At 32.1% G+C, this 21,602-nt stretch overlaps 1 protein-coding gene across 3 annotated transcripts in view; it reads left to right on the top strand.

Annotated features, from left to right (window-relative positions):
- The window catches only part of LOC149491108 (UDP-N-acetylglucosamine--peptide N-acetylglucosaminyltransferase 110 kDa subunit-like), a 31,543-nt gene that overhangs the window by 8,729 nt on the left and 1,212 nt on the right, over nucleotides 1–21,602 (top strand). Inside the window, exons 2-8 of one of the 3 annotated variants that reach the window (XM_089702522.1) lie at nucleotides 1,758–2,152; nucleotides 2,559–3,784; nucleotides 3,863–4,154; nucleotides 4,233–4,413; nucleotides 4,640–4,744; nucleotides 7,289–7,471; nucleotides 12,589–12,677. In XM_089702522.1, coding sequence (XP_089558648.1) covers nucleotides 1,758–2,152; nucleotides 2,559–3,784; nucleotides 3,863–4,154; nucleotides 4,233–4,413; nucleotides 4,640–4,744; nucleotides 7,289–7,448 — 2,359 coding nt within the window. In that variant the 3' untranslated portion in view covers nucleotides 7,449–7,471; nucleotides 12,589–12,677. Of the gene's footprint in view, nucleotides 1–1,757; nucleotides 2,153–2,558; nucleotides 3,785–3,862; nucleotides 4,155–4,232; nucleotides 4,414–4,639; nucleotides 4,745–7,288; nucleotides 7,472–12,588; nucleotides 12,687–21,602 lie in introns of those variants that run through there. The other 2 variants (XR_016316505.1, XM_089702607.1) reach the window with 2 other exon arrangements.

Here is a 21,602-nt window from a genome sequence, read left to right as displayed (position 1 = left end):
CCACTGCTAAACGGAGAAAGAAAACATCGTTAGGAAACCGACATGTACCCTCATAGGAAGCCCGTGTCCCAGTAGTTGGAACGTATATGGGCTGATGATGATGAATATACCTAGTGCATGTAGGTTACGTTGCATGTAGGCCGGTGCGATTCAAAAGTGCTTCTAAAATAAGAAGTGGATGAATAAATGTTTGAGTTCGAGATTGAGAAGTGGATGAATAAATGTTTGATTTTTATTCGGCACGGTGGTTTCATAATATTATGCAGATTTTGTCTAAAAATAGGGTGATCGTTCGAACTTATAGAAATAACTTCATAACATAACATTATTTGCTTGAAACAATCTGTTCAAAAAACAAAATATACTTTAAAGCACTTTTTTAAACGGCTGTATGCGATATAATTATTTTGACCACAAATGTATTAATTATTGAAATTCACTGCATATGTGTGGAAAATAGTTAACGCTCAGAAACCCGTGGATGATAGCTTTGCGGTTTAAAGCTATTTATTTGTGGTAAATTAAAACAAAGTTGCAGTACGAAATATGAAACAGTACAATGTGATTAATACTCCTACTTATATACCGACACTGCTTATGATTTTAATAATAAAGACGTATATTACAAATTCTATGAAATTATTTTCTCATTTGGTAACAAAATGCCTTTATTAAACGGGCAATATTGCCATACACTGAAATAGATATCTCATATAATAGTTATAATTTGCCTTATACTTTGTTTGTTCCGATTTTCCAAAAGATTTGTTTTTTCAAATTATTTAGAAAATATATGTAAGACCCCACATCTTGGGCTGAAAATCTATTTATCTTTCCAATTCAAGACGAACAGGTGATGAGTTCGAGCTTGCAAGTATTTATCTTTTAGCGGGAGAGTGTCAAATTTCGATCCCCATTTTTTACCGCCAATTTATTTTGTGCCCGAAAAAGGAGAGGATTGAGCCATTTCACCCCAAACACAAAGGCTTCGTAAACCGTTTACTTGTAATAATGGATCTAAGATAAAATCTTTACGATCGTAATATTGATAAATGTTGGTATTTGTGCTAATATATTTGCTATCGATCTTCTATCGATGCGTTAAAAACTTGCAATAACTGATGTCAAATAAAATAACCCATTATATTTACAGCTAGAAATGTTTTGTAAACAACAAGATTAAAAGAAAAATAAGTCGTATTTTTATTTTACATTCACAATATTAATATACAAACATGTAACATAACATACAACCAATTACGGCTTTTTTAATCGGCTTGTGTATGTTTCTAGATAACTTTTTAAACGTTCTATAGAATTCCAGGAAATTTGAACTGGGGAAGTTCATACAATTTACATCTCTTTTTACTTTTTTAATGAGAAAAATCTTTGAAACGAATAAATGAAATTGTATTTTTGTTTAAAAGCTGGGCGAGAATTTATTGTAAATTCAAAATTTAAAAACAAATAAAGGCTTGATTGCTTTAAATAGATATATAACATTTCATCATTTAGGATAAAAACATACACTATAAAAAATGAGGCTATCAAAATCATAATTCCCCTGCTTTGTTTATCTCAATAGAGAACGAAATTTATTGCATACCGATAGCATTTTAGTTGAATAAATTTATTACCATTTGCAAAATAATCGTACAATTTTCCGCGAATAAACTGCTACCTCGTTCTGAATCATACGCCAAAACCTGATTGATTGTTAACACATCAAATCGATTGAATTTTGTTTATAATTCCAGAGCGGTAGCAGTATATCTCCAATCGCTGAAGCTTACTCCAAACAATGGGATTATACACGGGAATTTGGCATGTTTGTATTACAAACAAGGTTTCATAGACTTGGCCATAGACACATACAGGCGAGCTATTGAATTACATCCCAATTTCCCTGACGCTTACTGCAATCTTGCCAACGCCCTCAAAGAGAAAGGCCTCGTTAATGAAGCGGAAGAATGCTACAGCAAAGCATTATATTTGTGCCCTTCGCATGTCGATTCACTTAATAACCTCGGAAACGTTAAAAGAGAACTGGGGAAAATTGAAGAAGCCACTGAGCTGTACATGAAAGCTTTGGAGGTCTTCCCTAATTTTGCTGTCACTCACAACAACTTAGCATCGCTTTTGCAACAACAAGGTAAATATCATATTATAATGATAATATTGAACAATTTGCGAAATTACTTGAATAAAAATACTATAAAAACATTTCGCTCATCACGCAGCGAGCGTGCATGGCCTCGTTAGACATTTTATTGTTGCTCTCTACCGCTATCTATTAGTTTCATTCCAGGTATTCTGTAATCATTAAATCCTTAACAAGACAAACAACAACATGTTATTTTTGTGATATTATGTGCGTCTATTATTTATGCCTGATATTATTATGACGACTGTATTGTGATAACATAAATGCGAATTATAATGCCTTGCGAAATAAATGTGAATTGTAACCAATCGTTACGCTGTTAAATTTTGCGGTCGTTAATTATTCGATTATCACAAGAGTACAATACTCAATTGTGATAATTATCTGGTTTCAGGAAAATACCATGAAGCGCTTATGCATTATGAACAAGCAATTAACATTCAACCAAAGTTCGCGGATGCCTACAGCAATATGGGGAACACATTAAGGGAGTTACAAGATATATCGGGGGCTTTAAAATGTTTTAAAAAATCGATTGAAATAAATCCCTCATTTGCCGACGCCCATTGCAATCTAGCTAGCATTTACAAAGATACGGGTAATATTACTGAAGCGATTGAAGCATATAAAAAGGCTCTTTCATTAAGAGATGATTTCCCGGACGCTTATTGTAATTTAACACATTGTTTGCAAATTGTCTGTGATTGGGATGATTACGAGGAACGTATGAGTAAAATTGTTTCTATAGTCGAATGTCAATTAAATAGTGAAAAATTGTCATCAGTGCATCCTCATCATTCCATTTTATATCCGTTAACTAATAAGTGTAGAAGAGAAATTGCAGCAAAACATGCATTATTATATTTAGAAAAAGTTAAAGGAATAAACATAGAACACAATATAAATAGTAACGAGAGAAAAGGTCGATTACGTATTGGTTATGTTAGTAGTGATTTCGGAAATCATCCGACTTCACATTTGATGCAATCTGTACCAGGACTTCACGACCTATCAAACGTTGAAATTTTTTGTTATGCATTAAATGCTAACGATGGCTCAACATTCCGTAGTAAAATAGTTAGAGAATCTGAACATTTTGTTGATCTTTCTGAAGTAATGTGTAACACAGATGCTGTAAATAGAATAGTTAGTGATGGTATTAATATATTGGTAAATATGAATGGTTACACAAAAGGGTCCAGAAATGAAATATTTGCTTTAAAACCAGCGCCTGTCCAAGTAATGTGGCTTGGTTATCCTGGTACGAGTGGTGCTACATATATGGATTATATAATATGTGATAGAATTACGTGTCCGATGCAAGCGGAGCGTGATTTTAGTGAAAAGTTTGCTTACATGCCGTTTACGTACTTTATTGGGGATCACATGCAAATGTTTCCTCATTTACAAAAACGGTATAGATTAAGAATTGAAAATGATGCATTGAGTGGAAATGTAGCACTTTTAAATTATTATGAGGATTTAGAAAAATATTTCAGTATTGAAACAAATACAATGATTTTACACTATGATGATTTAAGCCCAGTAGAAGTATTAGAACAAGTCATAAACATTCCTAAATATGTGATTGAAGAAACAAAGGATTCAACCCAAAGACAAGTAATAATTATTTATATGTATCTCATTTATTTTGGAAAATAAAATGCTCTTAATTTATATAAAACAAATATTTTACAGGTTTACGTTGGTGATGTACCGATACAAAACGGTCTTAGCATAATATCTTGTGATGAAAGAGTAGCGAATGGAGAAAAAATTTGTACAAATATCGTGATAACATCAAGATCTCAGTATGGTTTACCAGATGATGCAATAGTTTATTGCAATTTTAATCAGTTGTACAAAGCAGATCCAAATGTATTGAAATCATGGGTAAATATCTTAAAGAAAGTCCCGAATAGTGTTCTTTGGCTAGTGAGCTTTCCGCTAGCAGGAGAACCTAATATACACAAATATTCTCAGAATTTAGGTAAGATAGTAAATTAAGTACTCTATAAATTTTACTGAAATAATGTGGTATTCTATAAGGTAAATATTATATTTTCAGGTTTAGATCCTGGTCGAATTATATTTTCAAAAATAGCCAGTAAAGAGGAGCATGTCCGCCGAGGTCAATTGGCCGATGTGTGTTTAGACACACCTCTATGTAATGGTCACACAACAACTATGGATATATTATGGGCGGGCACTCCTGTTGTAACTCTCCCGGGGGACACTTTAGCCTCCAGGTATTGTAATTTTTATTACTTATGTTTAAACTGCGACTCACCTAATTTGAAGTTCACTATCCACAAGTTCTAAGTACATCAGAAAAAAGAAATTATTATGGTAAATGACATAAATAAAAATACTTAGTTTTTTTCATAAACTACGTCCGTAGAAGAAAATATTTTGTTTGTATTTTATACTAACTATTAAATGTCATGTGTATTTATTATCAAATTATAATTCCAGAGTGGCCGCATCTCAACTGATATCATTGAATTGTCCCGAACTAATTGCTAGCGATAGAAGCCATTACGATGAAATTGCTGTTAAAATAGGATTAGACGCACAATAGTAAGTAAATTTAAACTGCATATTGTGTTTCGCTTTCATTTAATTATAATTTAGTAAAATTTTATACTATTCCTATCCCACCCTATTGGTAGTATGAGCTTTATGCCCGCCAACATTGTAAAGCATAATTCATAGGTATATTTTAACGAGATCGCCTTTTTTAATTACCCAAAACGTAATTGTTATCTGTAAATCTATTCCTTGTGGTACTACAAACATTAAACAAAAATTCCAGTCTAAACAATCATCAATTACTTCACGATTCATTGGATTGACAACCTTTCACACCGATTCGTCTTCCTGCTTACGTTATTCAAAATATTTTTGCTCAATTTATTCTGCACGTACTAGATATCTCAAAATTGCTGATGATTTAGATAAAAGGATACATGAATATGTAGTAAGGAAAATATCCGAATCTAAACAGTGATGTTATTATGTTATGCTTCTGACCTGAATTTCTACTGTGGGCATAATGAGCTGTCTGAACGATGGACGTATTGTTTCGGTTGGCGATAAATTGACGATCACGTTTTTATTCAAACAATTGCCTTGATGTAAATTACATACTGTTTATAGGTAATTTTCACAGAGTACTTGATAAAAAAAATATTATAAAAAGGAATTGAAGTGGAATTATCTGGACTATTTTAATTAAATTTTTCAATGAATTCATAAATAATTTATAGGATTCATAATGCAATACTTTACTGATATGATAAATACTCTGCTGCAATTTACGATTCCAATTAAACAAACATTAATTAAAAATCTCATTATGACCGTAATATTTTTCAAAGGCAACATTTATGCCAGTGGAGTTTCAATGACTGCTAAGGGTTGATATTTTTAATTTTCAACCGACTTAAAAAAGGAGGAGGTTCTCAATTCAACTGTATTTTTTTGGTGTGTTACCTCAGAACTTTTGAACTAGGTTAACTCGCCATACCCCTGGTATTGTGGGTGCAAGTGGGCGACGATGATCATTGAACATCAGGTGACTCGTCTGCTCGTTTGCTCTTCACATAAAATAAAAGTCTTTTTTTAAATATTTTTGAAGTGAAAACTTCTTTAGCGGCGTTGGGTATAAAATCTTAAACTCGCGTCAGGACACGTGACCTGATCGAAAAAGCGTAAGACGGATCAAACATGCTCAACGTTAATAATCAAGTTTTCACTTCTGCCGGCACTCCCGGAGTGCAACCCGTCTTTTTTTTTATTTGAAAGCTGGTGCCTCGCATGTCACCCCTTATAAAATTGATTCAGTTATGACAGCGCGATTGATAAACCCGTTACCGCTAGTAAGAAAATTAACAAATCTGAAAGCAGCTCCATCTAGTATCATTCGTTCATAACGTGATCTTTTTAGGGAACGGTAGACGTGGACAAACTTCGCAGTTTTGTCACGACTACAGTTTCATGAAGGAACCAAAATTTGACACAGTAAAGCGCCTTATCAGTGTTCAATGTTCATGGCAAATTTAAGATTAAAAATAATATAGAATCTACTAGGAACATAATATGACGGACGAAATGTTGTTTTATAAAATAATACGACATGACGTGTCGTCCACCAAACAGCACTTGGTCAGCGTGGTGGATTATGGCCTGTACTACTCTCATAGGAGGCCCATGTCCCAGCAGTGGGAACGTATATGGGCTGATGATGACGATGATTAACTCCGTATGATCCAAAATAGCTTAGCTAATTTTATTACATGAAAGATATACAAATTATTATTACATGAACGCTACATTTAAGAATTTGATATTAGTTCCTATTTCTGATGCATGATCAGAAGATACTGATCTTTTTCTTACTTTAATCCACTTTCATTTGGACTATCGCGATTGGAAAAACCGCTTATAAAAAAATTAACAAATCTGAAATCGTTGCCTGAAAATCTATTAAACTGTAAATGTTTATAACAGCGCCATCTAGTATTAATTCGATCATAACGTGACACGGAAGAACTTTTCAGGGAACGGCAGACGTGGACAAATTCGTAGTTTTCCCACGACTACAGTTTCATGAAGTTACGAAATTTAACACAGTAAAGCGCTATAACAATGTTCATGGCAAGTTTAAGATTCATAATAACATAGAATCACACAAGGAGCAGATGATGGACAAAATGTTATGATTTACAAAATAATACAAATAATACTTAGATCATGACTATCTCCGTATGATCCAAAATGGCTTAGCAAATTTTTAAAACTTGATAGACATCAAAATTTTACATTAACTTGTTCCATTAATGTGCAAATTCTTAATATTAACTTGTGTCATGAATCTGTCGTGAATGTGCTTCACTTAATTAATGAACCTATAGTATCCACACCCAGGAGGCTTCATGAGGCACAATTTTCTTTACTCTTGGTCAAACTTTTGACACAAAGCAAATAAAAAACTGATTGGATTAAGATGTCGATGATGATGATTATATCACAAAAATAGTTTGGACTTCAAAAGCGCGATAATGCCTGTGTCTTGCCACAGTAACAATTTTGAAAACTAAATTTACATTTTTATTTTTTCAGTCGCAAATACATTCGAGCCAAAGTTTACAACGCACGAATAGAGAGTCCTCTGTTCAACTGTAAATATTACACCGAAGGTTTAGAAGCACTTTACACTAGGATGTGGGAGCTTTACGAAAATGGTTATAGCCCGGACCATATATCAGCGGTTATGGATTAAATCTGGGTTTTTGCCTAGTTTTTGTAAGTATTTATAACCCTTGTTTTCATAAAGAACAATACTTAAGGGATAATCATTTATCAACAAATTATAAAAGCTTTAAAATGAACATAAATCCAGAATGAATTTGGCATATTACTATTTAGCTGCACGTTTCGAATATTTTATTACTAAGGTTACACATCAATGTTTTACCGCACTTAAAATTCATTGTAAAGCCTTTAAAACAAACAAATAATAACTAAAAGTACGGTAAAATGACTTAAAAAGTACGCATAAACCTTTATAATAATAATAATAATAATAAGCTTTATTTATTCCACCTTACAATTAATAATTAATACATATACATATGACATTTTAGTTTTTTTTTTTTTTTTTTTTTTTTATCTATTCATTGTTAGGTGGCCCCTTATGGGTAAAAGCCTCCTCCATCTTGTACCAAAGATCCCTATCTTGGGCCATACGCATCCAGTTTTTGCCTGCTATGTTCTCTATGTCGTCCACCCACCTCTTCTTCTGCCTTCCCACTTTCCTTTTGCCGATTGGGCCCTGCCATTTAGTGGTATGATATGTCCACCTGTCGTCTTTATATCTAGATAGGTGTCCTGCCCATTTCCACTTTTGTTTCAAACTAAAATTAAGTGCATCTGTTAGTTTGGTTTTCTTGCGAATGTCCACATTCCTTTGTTTTTCTATTCTTCTTAGTTTCAGTATACTTCGTTCCATAGCATGTTGGCATGATGAAATTTTGTTCTTGACTTGTTCTGTAAAGACCCATGTCTGGCTTGCATAAGTAAGGCTTGGGAGAATACAGGAATCCATTATTGTCTTTTTTATTTGACGGCTATAATTGCCTTTTAGAATTTCTTTTTGGGCCCAGTATTTTTTCCAGGCTGTACTTATTCTTCTGTCTACTTCGTTTTCGTTGCTTTTTGCATCAAAAGAAACCAACTTTCCAAGGTACACATATTCATTTACATAGTCTATTGGGCTTTCCTCTATTCTAATTGTTTTCTTTTGACTATTTGACATAATTTTAGTTTTAGATGCATTCATGTGTAGGCCAACTTTTATGCTTTCAGAATTTAATTTTTGTAGCATTGATTCTAGCCCTGTTGCAGACTCACTGAAAAGAACAATGTCATCAGCAAACCTTAGATGTGTAAGTTTTTTATTTCGTATCCATATGCCATTATTTTCCCACTTAATGTTTTTAAAAATATCTTCAAGGACGGCTATGAATAGCTTTGGAGACAATGGGTCACCCTGGCGTACTCCTCTTCCAATTTTGAATTCTTCCCCTTGTCTTTCCAATTTTACTCTGCTTACACTTTTAGCATAAATGTTTTTTATGATATTTATATATGCATTGTTAACATTGTTGTTTTGTAAGGCTATCCAAATGTATGGGTGTATTATGCTGTCGAATGCTTTGGAATAGTCCACGAAGGCTATGTAAAGAGGTTTGTTGAATTCTCTAAATTTCTCTATGATTTGTTCTATTGTATGGATGTGGTCTACTGTTGAGAAGTGCGGCCGGAAGCCCGCTTGTTCTATTGGCTGGTTCTTGTCTATATCTGGTGTTATCCTTCTTAGTAAGATTGACGAAAAGAGTTTATATATTGTAGATAGTAAGCTGATGGGCCTGTAATTGCTAATGTCTAGCGGGTTCCCTTTTTTATATAGCAGTATTATATCGGATCTACACCATTGCAATGGTACTTGCTCTTTTTCCAGTACTAGGTTGAATAGATCCTTTAGGTATGCAACTAGGTATGGCGCACCGATTTTCAGGGCTTCATTTGTGATATTATCTTCACCTGGACTTTTCTCTGGTTTCAATTGTTTAATTTGAGTTATTATTTCTCTTTCTGTAATTGGGTCTGGTGCTGTTTTTGCTATATCTTCTCCACTTGTATTAATACCATTATCGTTTCTGTCTTTTTGTGTTGAATCATGTGGTGGTTTTCCATAAAGAGAAGTATAGAAAGCCGTTGCACATTCTATGATGCCCTCTCTATTCTTGATTTCACCCTTTTCGCTGTTCAGACTTTGTATCCAGTTTTTATGAGTTGATAATTCTTTAAAGGCTCTTTTGGAACTCCGGAAAGTTGTCATATTTTTTTCTATAATTGCTCTTCTATGATTAGCATAATCTGTTTTGATTGCTCGATTGGTTTCTTTGAACAGATTCTTGAGTTCTTCTCTTGTTTCTTTCGATTTGTTCTTTGTGAACATAAGTTCAGTTCTTCTACGGATTAAATTCTGTGTGTGTTCGCTAATGATCTTCTTTTTTTGTCTATTGTTTTTATCCATTCTAAGGCTTTTAATGATTATTTCTTCCAGTTTGTTGCTGAATGATTGTACAGACTTATCTTCTTTTAGGAATTCTCTGAGTATTGGTAAGTTCTCTTTTAGATTTTGTATGTAGTTTTCTGTCTCGTAACCTTTATATTTGCCGCTAAAAGTAACCGAAACTTTGTTTTACTAAAACTCTTCATAGATGGCGTTAACAGTAAAAAGTTTAGAAATGACCTAGTTTTCGTCCACGTGGGTAAAAAATATGACAGTGAAAGTCACGCGACGCATGTTTTCTAACCACAACCGCTAGATGGCGCTTAGTCAGGTTGTTTAAAAATAACTTTTAACTTTCACTGATTTATATTTACATCGCGAAAATATAACTTCTACGATTAAACTTCGATGTTTGTCGTATGCTGTTTCGATATAATATTATGACGATATGTTATGAATAAAAAAAAATGTGTGCGTGTACTAGTGTACACACGTAAGAAGTGAATCTTCTTTATGACCTTATTTTTCAAAAATTAATTTACTATATGCAACTTTACAGAAATACGTCGAATCACGCGTGGTAGGGATAAGAAAAAGATAGCGCGTAACGGAAAAATGTCACGCGTAACGAAAAAATGTTACACTAAATTTTTTTCCAACCCCGATAAAGAATTTTCACTTCAAAAATTGTAATATAATATTATGTAAAATAATGATAAGGGCCCATTATTCAATCCTTGGTTAATACTTATGCCGCGAATATCTTGGTATGCAGCAATTTCAAAAATGGTTTTGAATAATTCAGATGATATTTTTACTTCATTATCTACATGGGTCATAGATCTAAATAATACTTTATTGCATGGATAATTTATTATTTAAACCAAGGATTGAAAATTGGCCTAATACAAGATAGAAAGATACTAATTTAACAGGAACCAGCATCTCATTTGTTCTCATACAATATTATTTTAGAAATACTCGTTTAACCCGCCATTGGTGACGTGAATTTGACTTACAGCGTTGGTGACCCCGGTCTCACGGACCGGGGTTTTTGACTACGAGTTTATCTGTAATTTACGGTTCATGCTACTTTACATTGGGATAGATATAAAATTTGATCTTTTATTGTCAATAAAACATAGGTTTTTAATAAATCAAATCTCTTTTATTAGCATTAAACAACATCTTTGAAATAACTAAAATTGTCAAGTATTTTAACAAAGTTTTTTTAAAACTCAAAAATAAAGCATCAATCTTAATTATTTAACAGTAAAATTAGGCTTAGTCAGTCTTATGACACTGAAAACATAAAATGAAGTAACATAAATTGGTAATACTTCGACCAAAAAAAAAATATACAATACTAAAATCACTCATCTTCAACAGCCAAACAACTAGAGTAAGTTATTGGTACTACGTGCGATCTGGTTCGAAATTATCTGGTTCGAAGTCACTTCCAGATTCACTTTCCGATGACGTTTGTAATCCGTCCTCATCAGATACTGCTTCTTGCAAAAGGGCCTGAAGACGACACTGATTACTTTCGTAAGACATGCTGAAACAGTGTTCACAATTTGAACAAAAAACACGGAATTTCTTGTAAAATATCGATCAAATCTAGCAAAACGCTTACTAATAATAGAATTATATGATTAAACTATAAATTACAACAATAGCTTTATCAAAATAAGTAAAATAAAAAAAATACACAATAACCATTTTACTTACTTAGTTGGTGACGCCGGTCTCACGCACCGGGTTGGGGCCAAAACTCAGTAACGTGCGCCCGCGTCGCTGTCGTGGGGTAGGGGTAGGGTAGGGGGCGCGAAATTAGTCAGCTACTCGAAACCACAGTGCAATTCGATAAACGGTGACAAAAATATTTGGGTTTCTTTAACTGCCCGGTCTCACAGACATATGTGGTCACCAATGGCGGGTTAAGTGAACAAATGTTACGTAAATAATTTATGACAACAATTATTGAGAAGCTAATGTTCTATGCGTATAACAGACCCGAAAACGGCATAGGAAATGTGTAAAGGTTGTTGAATTCCTATAATACATTTTTTATTTTAATCTTCATTGAACGGTAAGTCAGAACCAATGAGACAGTAAATCCTATAAATCTAGGTAGGTACTTCATGATTAGAAGTCTAGGATAATAAGAGATTCTGGACTTGTTGACTTATTAAATGTCATCCTATTTAACATTTTTTGTACAGTCAGCAAGACATAAGCTTTGCTTACATGTGTGAATGTACCTACATCCAGAAAACGTTATCTTCATACGTCGCGCCTCAGGCCGCTACACAGAAAACTGTACAAGCCAATCAAAGGATGCTCCGCGCTTTAAGCCGTCATTTCTTCCATACTATATAATATTATGTACACTCACACAAATGCAAAGCTCAACTTATGTTTTATATTTTCATGAATCATAGATAAGCCAAACGGCACATATTTAGAAGTTATCCCAGTGGCTGTAAGACTTATAGTTTTCACTAAACGAGGGAAAAGTAATTCTGGAAATAGAATTTCCATCAATCATCATTCATAATTCTATACCAATAATATAAAGAGTTTGTTGGTTTGAACGCGCAAATCTTGGGAACTATCGGACCGATTTCAAAAATTATTTTAATGTTGGATATGTAACCCTGAGGCTATATACATCTATGTACCACAGGCGAATCCTGGGCCAACCGCTAGTGAAATATAAAAAAAGGCATAATAATATTTTGTCCATGCACAATGTACATGTTCATTATAGATACTATTCGTATAGTCTTGTTTTGTATGTATAATATTAATATTAAAGTTCCCCTTTGTTCAATTTCAGTTTAGAATCCGAGTGACACGTCCGTCCGGAAGGAAGTCAAAGAGAATTCTGGATCAATTAGAAGTATTACACCAATTTTAAATGTATATATTTCTTTATGTGTGAATTAAATTCTTTGTGTGTTTGTGTTTATTTATTTTGTAACATACCTACTATTTTTAAGAGAATTATTATACAAATATGAGAATTTTGTCTCCACAGTTTTGAAACCAAGCACCCCTTTTTCCACTTACATTCTATTTACTTTTTTTGGAAGTTTTGCAAAATAAGGCATGTTATCCTTAAGATCATATTAATATTGAATTGTTTAAAAATTTTATGTAGGCATGACCAAAGTTGACACAAAAATTCAAAATTGTTTATATGGAACAAAAAATAAATGTACATAAACTTAATTTCCGATTACACCCATATTTAATTAGTGGTGGCACAGGTGCTGACGCCCATTTACATACGTGAAATAAGTTACACTATTAACGAGCTAACAATATTAACTATCCAAAAATATTGAAAATTGGTAGTACAAAAATTAACAACGGACTGGTAGGATAATTTCTGTGGTTGTGAGTTTATGAGTGTGAGAGTGTGTCAATAATTAATAGAGTTGATAATATAAAAATATACTAAAATTGAAAAATTTCAATAACAATTATTATAACATTGAAATGAGTAGTGAGGGCTTGTCTTTTTATCAATATAATTGGATATTCCTAATTTAGAATACAAGCGTAGATTATGGATAGAAAAATTTAAATATATAATAAGACAATATTAAAAAAAATAACTCTAAAATATGGCGCTCAATCGTGAAGCTTTGGTATCCACACCACAAATTCCGTTTAACAGTTTTAGTAGGAGTGTGTTAAATTGACAAACAAGTCAATGAAATTTGTAAAGTATTTCTTTTCTATAATGTTTATATTTTTATAGTAACGTTATTGTTAAATTAGGTTCAAAAAAACATTTAATTCGATAAGCGATAATTTTCATCTCGTAAACAAGCGAGCGAAGGTCGAGCTTAATTAGCCTTCCCTACTTACAGTACTCCAAAATTAATAATGCGCATGCAGATCTTCGCTAATTATCGTATTTTCAGAAACACCCGAATCACCCCGAATCATTGAATCGTAAGTGCCCTAAACAATGCACTTGCATCTTGCACCTTGTTCGAAAGAAATAGGAGTCAATTCAGAGTCATACACAATCGAAAACAATTCGGGCGATAGGTGACGGTAGCCTGTCGGTCAAAAATTCAAAAATACGTCAGTCGTCTTTATATATTGGTGGTGACCGCACGTATTATCTCTGTATGGAATTATATAGAGCTGCTGTTACATACCCTTCTTAGTTTTGTTTTAAAGTTGAATTTTCCGGTAAAATAATTATTTACACAGGTAGCAGATAGCAGTGGGGAAAGTGAAAATTAATATGAGCATAATGAAAGTTGTGATCATTCTACGATATCAGAAATAGAGATAATCCTTGATTCTGTAAATCCTTTGGACTGGGATTTTAATGATTAGATTTCACAATTTATATCTAAACCAGTATTTGAAAATCATTTTTTTTAAATATAAACTGTCTTATTTTAACCTTCCATACATCATTCATTCATCATTACGCCAGCTTCAGTAAGAAACTTTAATAGTTCTAAGTATAGAATTTTCCAAGTAAATCAATACAACAAATATGTATTCGCAATCGTGTGTCTTATCGTCGCTATTAACTTACATTAAATTATCAAAACAAATTTCGTTACTAATCTCTTTTACCATAAAATCACAATAAAACTCATAATTATAATAAACTATGCACGAAGAAAATACATTAACCACTTTATATACATATCGTCTTCGGAGGCTCGGGGAATATGATAGTTGCCGAACAGTCACGAATTTTTCTATGCGCATTATCAGTTTGGGAGTACTGTAATTGAGTTCAATGTAATGCATTTATCTATCTGGAAATAATATAACAGTCTTAATTTTTAATTATTGAAAAAAATAATAATTTGTGAATGCACATCGTTCGCTGTTTTACAACTTACCAATAGGAAAAAAAAAATATTTTAATTTTACATTTATCATCCAAAAACATAAATTTTGACTATAGTCTTTTATATATTTCGTACTTGTAAACTTTTCTTTTATTTTTTTAATGATACAATTATTATCTTTTTAATTCTTATTGAGATTTAGATTTAAGTGACACGTGCAGACTCTAGCTATTATAATTGTATTTCATTTAAAGCTCATAAACTGCCTAGGCTTTTACAACTTTATAACAAACTAGCTGCGCTCCGTGGATTCTCCCGCGTGGCTTCGCTCCTGTTGGTCCTAGCGTCATGATATACTTATAGCCTATAGCCTTCCTCGATGAATGGGCTATCTAACACCGATATATTTTTTCAAGTCGGACCAGTAGTTCCAGAGATTAGCGCGTTCAAACAAACAAACTCTACAGCTTTATAATATTAGTATAGATTAACAGGCTAGCCCTTTGGTTTTTATTAGTTGGGTATCACTCACAAACTCATCCTATATTCGATTCTTTACCCTATTTTATATTTTAACATTTAAAGTTATCGTTAACGAAAGGATCGTTCTAAAACAACTTGACAGATTTTTATGAATTTAGTTAGTGTCTCTGAGAATGATCGTGTACTATTTTTCGTTCAAGTGACAAAGGTAAAGCAATACAATGTTCGAAGAGTCAGCTAGTTTCTTAGCTAGTTTCAATCTAGTCTACTCTTTCTTGTATAGGGCATATGCATTTAACATCTTTGGGAGCATATTACTCCTTTATATGAGCTTCAGACTTCTGTCAGATTAGCCCTTTTTTGTTTGGTTCCTCAGGGAAACGAACCAATTACCAATTATATACATAATATCTATGTACTTATGTTTGAACCAAAGATGTTAATTAACAAGATTAAACATAGTTTTAATTGAAATCAATGATGAGACAACATAAAGAATATTAAGGAGTATATCTGGGTAGATTATATGGTGTCTTGTTACAAAATAAAACACAAGAGTTTTGTTCGATATTTTAATATACGTGTACTACAATTATTAGTGGAACATCAATTGCATTTAGTACTCTGCTGATGATGATTGTTAAATAAAAATGTTATAAAAACTTTAAAGCTGAATAAAATTGTAATAAAATTGATTTCGATTTTGAAATTAATCACAGTTTAATGGTTACAAATAATTTAAAATGATTATGTGTAAGTACCTACATACGTAATGACTGATGTGAAATGAATAACAGCTGTAATAGAATAAAAAGTGACCATTTTTTTGTGTATAAGAAAGTAAATTTGTACTTCGTTACATTTTGAAAAGATAATTTTAATATTGTTCATGATGATGTAATTTTGAAATGATGATGATCAATCAAATCAGTCATTGTAGTATGATTATTTTGAATTTCGAATAATTGATGTCTAATATGATATATTTTTATTACGATAATAAGCGTATGTATTTATTTTTTACTAGGTAAACCCTTAAAGAAAATGAACTCTATGTGCTACTAAATGATATTATCACAAACTTTCTCGTTACTAAAATTATTGTTATCATAAATAAATAAATATTTCACACATTTATACTTTAGTTCATTGTCTGTGATATTAAAAGCTAAAACATAAATGGAAGAAACAATTTCATTTTTTGAAAAACTTGAAGGGACATTTTTACCAAGAACGTAAGAAAATCATATGTAATTATATTTAATTCTAATGAAAAATTTCTGTAAATAATTTCATATTAATATCAATAATGTGTCGTAAGTCCTAATACCTTAACTATAATATACGTTAATAAAATTGTATATTAATGAGCAATTTCTTGAAAAATCTGTCTAAAATGAAAAGGCCAGCTTGCCTCCATATCATCGGGAAAGTGATGTTTTTTTAATCTTAATGTGTGTTAAAATATGGAGTTTTAATGTATCATTTATTGTATTTATGAATGCCACGCTTGAATAAATAATATACCGAAGAGATAAAGCAACTCTTTTGTAAGCTATGAACTAAAGTTCTTTATAAAAACTCGTCTTCGGTTACACTAGGCGTATAAAGATCCCATTTATTAAGTAAAGTCTAAAGTCAATCCATAATACCGCAGATTATTATAAATCTTGAATCATTAATACTCTTAATGATTTGAACAATATACTGATCGATTTGTATACAAATTATTTAACAACTCGAGCAGTAGATTACTTTTAAGCACGCTTATATTTTCACATGTATGTTTGTATGTACTCACACCCACACACACACACACACTCACTATCAAACTCACGCACTATACTTGTAAACTCACAACGGTATTTGTTATATGTTTTTTTTCTACTTTCTCTGTTTTTAAGCTATTGCATAGCTTCTATCGCGGGCCTTGAGCGCGGGGACCGAATCAAGAAATTTAGTAACGAAAAACCTCACGCTCCCCACTCCAACGGGCGCGGAGGTGTGGCTTGAAGGCATAGCATAGCATGCAATAGCTTTACCGCGGCAGTCCCCGAGTGCCACACGTCTTTTTTTAAATGTAATCTTTGTTTTGTACTGAACATGCTCTCTGGGAAGGAACTGTCTTCCTTAACACAGGATTTTCCTAGCTAGGAAGACAGAGCCACACTGTAATTGTACTGTATTCATTTTTGTACTCAATAAAGATATTTTTATTAAGCTATTGTATGCAATAGCTTAATAAAAATATTCTATCGCAGGCCTTGAGCGCGGAGACCGAATCTAGAAATTCCGTAACGAAAAACCTCACGCTCCCCACTCCAACGGGCACGGAGGTGTGGCTTGAAGGCATGCTATGCAATAGCTTTACCGCGGCAGTCCCCGAGTGCCACACGTCTTTTTTTTATTTTTTTATGTAAACAACATGTTTGTATGTAACTGACATTTTTATATGTAACCGACACCTTTGTATGTTATCGACTCCTAAGACTTGAATTTGACCCGCTTTTACTATTTTACTAACAGCTAAAAATTCTATCTTTGTACTCTTATCAAGGACCGATGAGAATAAAATAATCTCATGATCTTATTGCATTATTCTGAATAATAAAAATTAAAAAAAATATTTCTTACTTTTAGTGAATTCTATCATTAAAGCGTGTTTTTTTAGTTTTATAAACTATATGTAAGATTATTATCTGGAATTTTTATTACAGCTCTTTAAAATACAAAATGCATTATTGCTTAGAATGTCAGTTGCCACTCATCATATTAATACAACATTTGTATATTTGCTACAAACAAATGCCTTTATACTTTTGACGCTTGTTCGTGTAACTTTAATATTTAATCTGTGGTATTGATATTTCATTTGTATGGATTAAATATTTTTTTTTAAATTACATCATAATGTATTTCACAATTATATTAATTAATAGGCAACGTAGGCCTTTTATTTGTGCACTTTCTAACGCCTAGTGTAACCGCAACTCTATACCACGTGCATTATACTTTATAAACAACATTTATAAATTTTAAAATGCTAACTTAGCTTCATGTAACTAATTGTTAACAATATTATATTCTTCAATAAAATCAACGTAATAAATTCGTTAAACGTAACTACTGCGTTAAAATATTACTATTTCTATAATAAAGTGATATTATTTCAAATATTATCTCTTAAATATTGGGCTTTACATTGGTGTACATTATTTTGTTTTACAGCCCCGTTTCAGTAATTATTGCAGCAAATTAACTATTAGTGACGTTTCAAGTCAGTCTATTTCATATTATTTTATTGAATAACAATATTATTATGCAATCTATCCGCATCGAATATAATGTTAACATTTAAAAATATCATCAAAAATGTTATTGCGGCATATGAATCAATTTCTATCTAAAACATAGGTATATGAAATTATTATGTATCAGACACGTGTGAGCCAAAGATCGCCGTGTGCGTGTGACATGTCATCTCACTTATAGCTATCACTTATCCATACCGTCCTTACAAACTATTACTACACATATATTTTAGAATTTCGTTTCAGAAAGACGCATTATTACATTACGGAAAACGTCGTAGATACGCTATTATTAGTGCTACGCCTACACTTTTAATAAATATCCGAGAATAATAAAAAAGTGAATGAGAAGGTGCCAATATATTTGAGTGAAAATAGATTTTTACATACATAATGATAATAGATATAATAATTATATATTTAGTTCTAATTTATACATTTTTGTATTTTATCATCCCTTTAACGGCTGTCGACCGTGATGCGTGTACTATAAAAAACAATGAACACAATTTTCAATTCTATTCATATATAATATAAATTAATATAGATCTCATACTAAAAAATAGACTTCTTAAACTATTTATTTCAATTTTTAGAGGATTGTATTGATTTTAGGAAAGGACAGTAAATATATTATAATTACTTACAAAAAATAAATAAGTGTTCACAAAATATCAATAAACAGCACACGCACAATTACGTTATTTTCTTTTAGCTAAAGTTTTATTTCTAACCGTCTAATATTTCCATATATTTTATTAATTACTATCTATTTTATTTAAATACATTTGTCGTCACTAAATCTAGTCCGTATTAACAATGAAAAACCATGGGTTATTATAAATAATACCCGATTACACATATACGAGGACGAGAGAATATATTAAAAAATATATTATTTTTGAAATCAACTAACGAGAGATAAATTAATCTAATTATTCGGTTTCATATTATTATAGCGTTCTATTCGAATCCTTACTCTAAAAATCACGACGCCACTAAGGCTCCCACTGCATTTAAACACACCAAAAACTGATTCCTTTCTTCTGAATATGATGCTCTTGACTTTAATTTCCCTTTTCGCATTAGTCAAAATAATTGACACAACTAGATAAAAATAACGCTACGTTATTAGAATCATTACTTTGCTACATTCTATTTCCTTTAGCTTCGTGATTCAGCCCGTATGCACTCCCACGCCTCGATTCCATCTTAGCTAAAAGCCAGAATTTGTTCAAACCGTCTTTCACACCAGTAACGCTTCGACAACACTAATATAAATACGAATTAACTTGTATCGTGTTATTGCGATGTAAATATTAATATTCGAATTCTATAAGACATCTAGCATTATTACGTAAAACAACACGTATAATAATAATTACAGTGCTATATTGCTTTATTCACTAAAGTATTGAGATCTTGGTGTACTTATGCATGGGGCAGTGATTCTTATTAAAATTACTCGTAAACTACTAAGGAACCCGTTCGTAAAGGCGCACATTCACGTCATAGCTGAAGACAGGAGCTCTGCATGTCAGATAGTCGAGGGTTGTGGTGTTGTTAAGGAAGGAACGGTCAATCGAAGCCATCGTGTTCTTTGGGACAAAGAACGTGAGAGCATGCGCGATCTCGATTCCCGCAATAACAACGGATCTAATGCTCAATTGGCGGTCAACTACATAGAGCCTTCAACAGACATCGGCGAAAGAAATAACTACACTATTCAAAGCGTTGTGTCGGACTACGGTGCGATTTCTAAACTATTGAATGAGACACAATTCAATAAGATGCTCACGACGCTACTGTGGAAACCAGCAGGAATTGTGTTACAATGATACGAATGGAGGAAACGAAAGCGGACTTTAGCTGTAAGCCGAGGTTATTAGATCTAGGATTGTCGATACTGCGGGATGAGCCCTCACAGATGCTTAGTTTTTCCTCGGAACAATCGCTCTATCGCATCGATTTAACTAATTAAAGAATACTAAGCAACTGCGAGGGATTAAAAGGGAAATGAATAATTAGTATCATTAAGAACTAACAGCTACACGTATTTACAATCGACAGATTTCTTAAACATTAATCCGATTTCTAAAATTATCAGTGCATTGACTAGACGAAAACGAGAACGTCGTTATTAACTGTATCATCGCCATATAAAATCGCTCAGTCTCCTTGTAAAATATTCTTACAATGTTTTAATGACAATACAGAATTCATTGCGATCGCGCTTATGTGTCACGACTTTAAAATAATGCTATTTAATTCTAGATAATAATGATTACTGTAGTGGTAACATCAGCATTTTAATTAAAATCTTTCCCAATTTCCGTAAAAATTAAATTATAGGTATAAAAATGACAGCAATATAATATTTGTATAAAAGAACGTTACTTACAAAAGCAATATGTCTGCATTCGATTAAGTCTATGCTGGAGATTGGTATGAGACGAGGTGAAGCTAAAAGCCAAACTTTATCTGTTACATTTTTATAAGTATTATAACATAACATGCTATCAAAAAGTTTACGCGCATGCATGCGGCTAATTTTATTTTTTATTCTACAAATTCATGAAAGTAATAACAAAATAATTTGGAAAATCCAAAAGTGCACGCCTCATAAATTTTTTTTTATAAATATTTATGAATTATTATTTTTGTTTATTTAATAACAATTAAACCACATCGAATCAGACCCTGAAAAATGAAAGGGTTCTATTCCTGAGCATACTCAAGCGTAAGAGAAAAAAAAAGACTCGATTAGTAAAGTATTTCGGTCGCTATCGTGTTAACAAGAAAAAGGATCACGGACACGGACGTCCAAGACAGAACTTTTTTAAACTGTTTTTTAACTAGTTTAAATAACAAAAATGACATCAAAAATATCATGAACGTTAAAAATAGTGTTTTTTCTTAATATGTGTGTGTATGTATTATCTTACAAGTGCAATGTATGATACATAAAGACATTTTAAGTTTGAAAAATCAGATGTTTTGCGCGAAGTGACAGTAGTACCCACCTCAACGCTTCGCTTATGAGGCGTGCAATAAAATGCCTTTTTAAAATACAGCATACTTATAGTACATCTACTCATTTCACAATAATTCTACAAAATTCAATATAACAATAATTTAAGCCCTAATGATATTTTGAAACCTAAAATTTAAGAATTTACATGCATATAAATATTTAAAGCTGAAATATTTAGTCAATTAAACAT

The sequence above is a fragment of the Colias philodice genome, chromosome 1 (genome assembly GCF_061535455.1).
Source record: "Colias philodice isolate Cphi_HAF_F1 chromosome 1, ilColPhil1 Martin Lab GWU primary, whole genome shotgun sequence".
NCBI lineage: Eukaryota > Metazoa > Arthropoda > Insecta > Lepidoptera > Pieridae > Colias > Colias philodice.
Note: the sequence above shows the minus strand (reverse complement) of the source record. Positions and strands in the feature narration are given on the sequence as shown.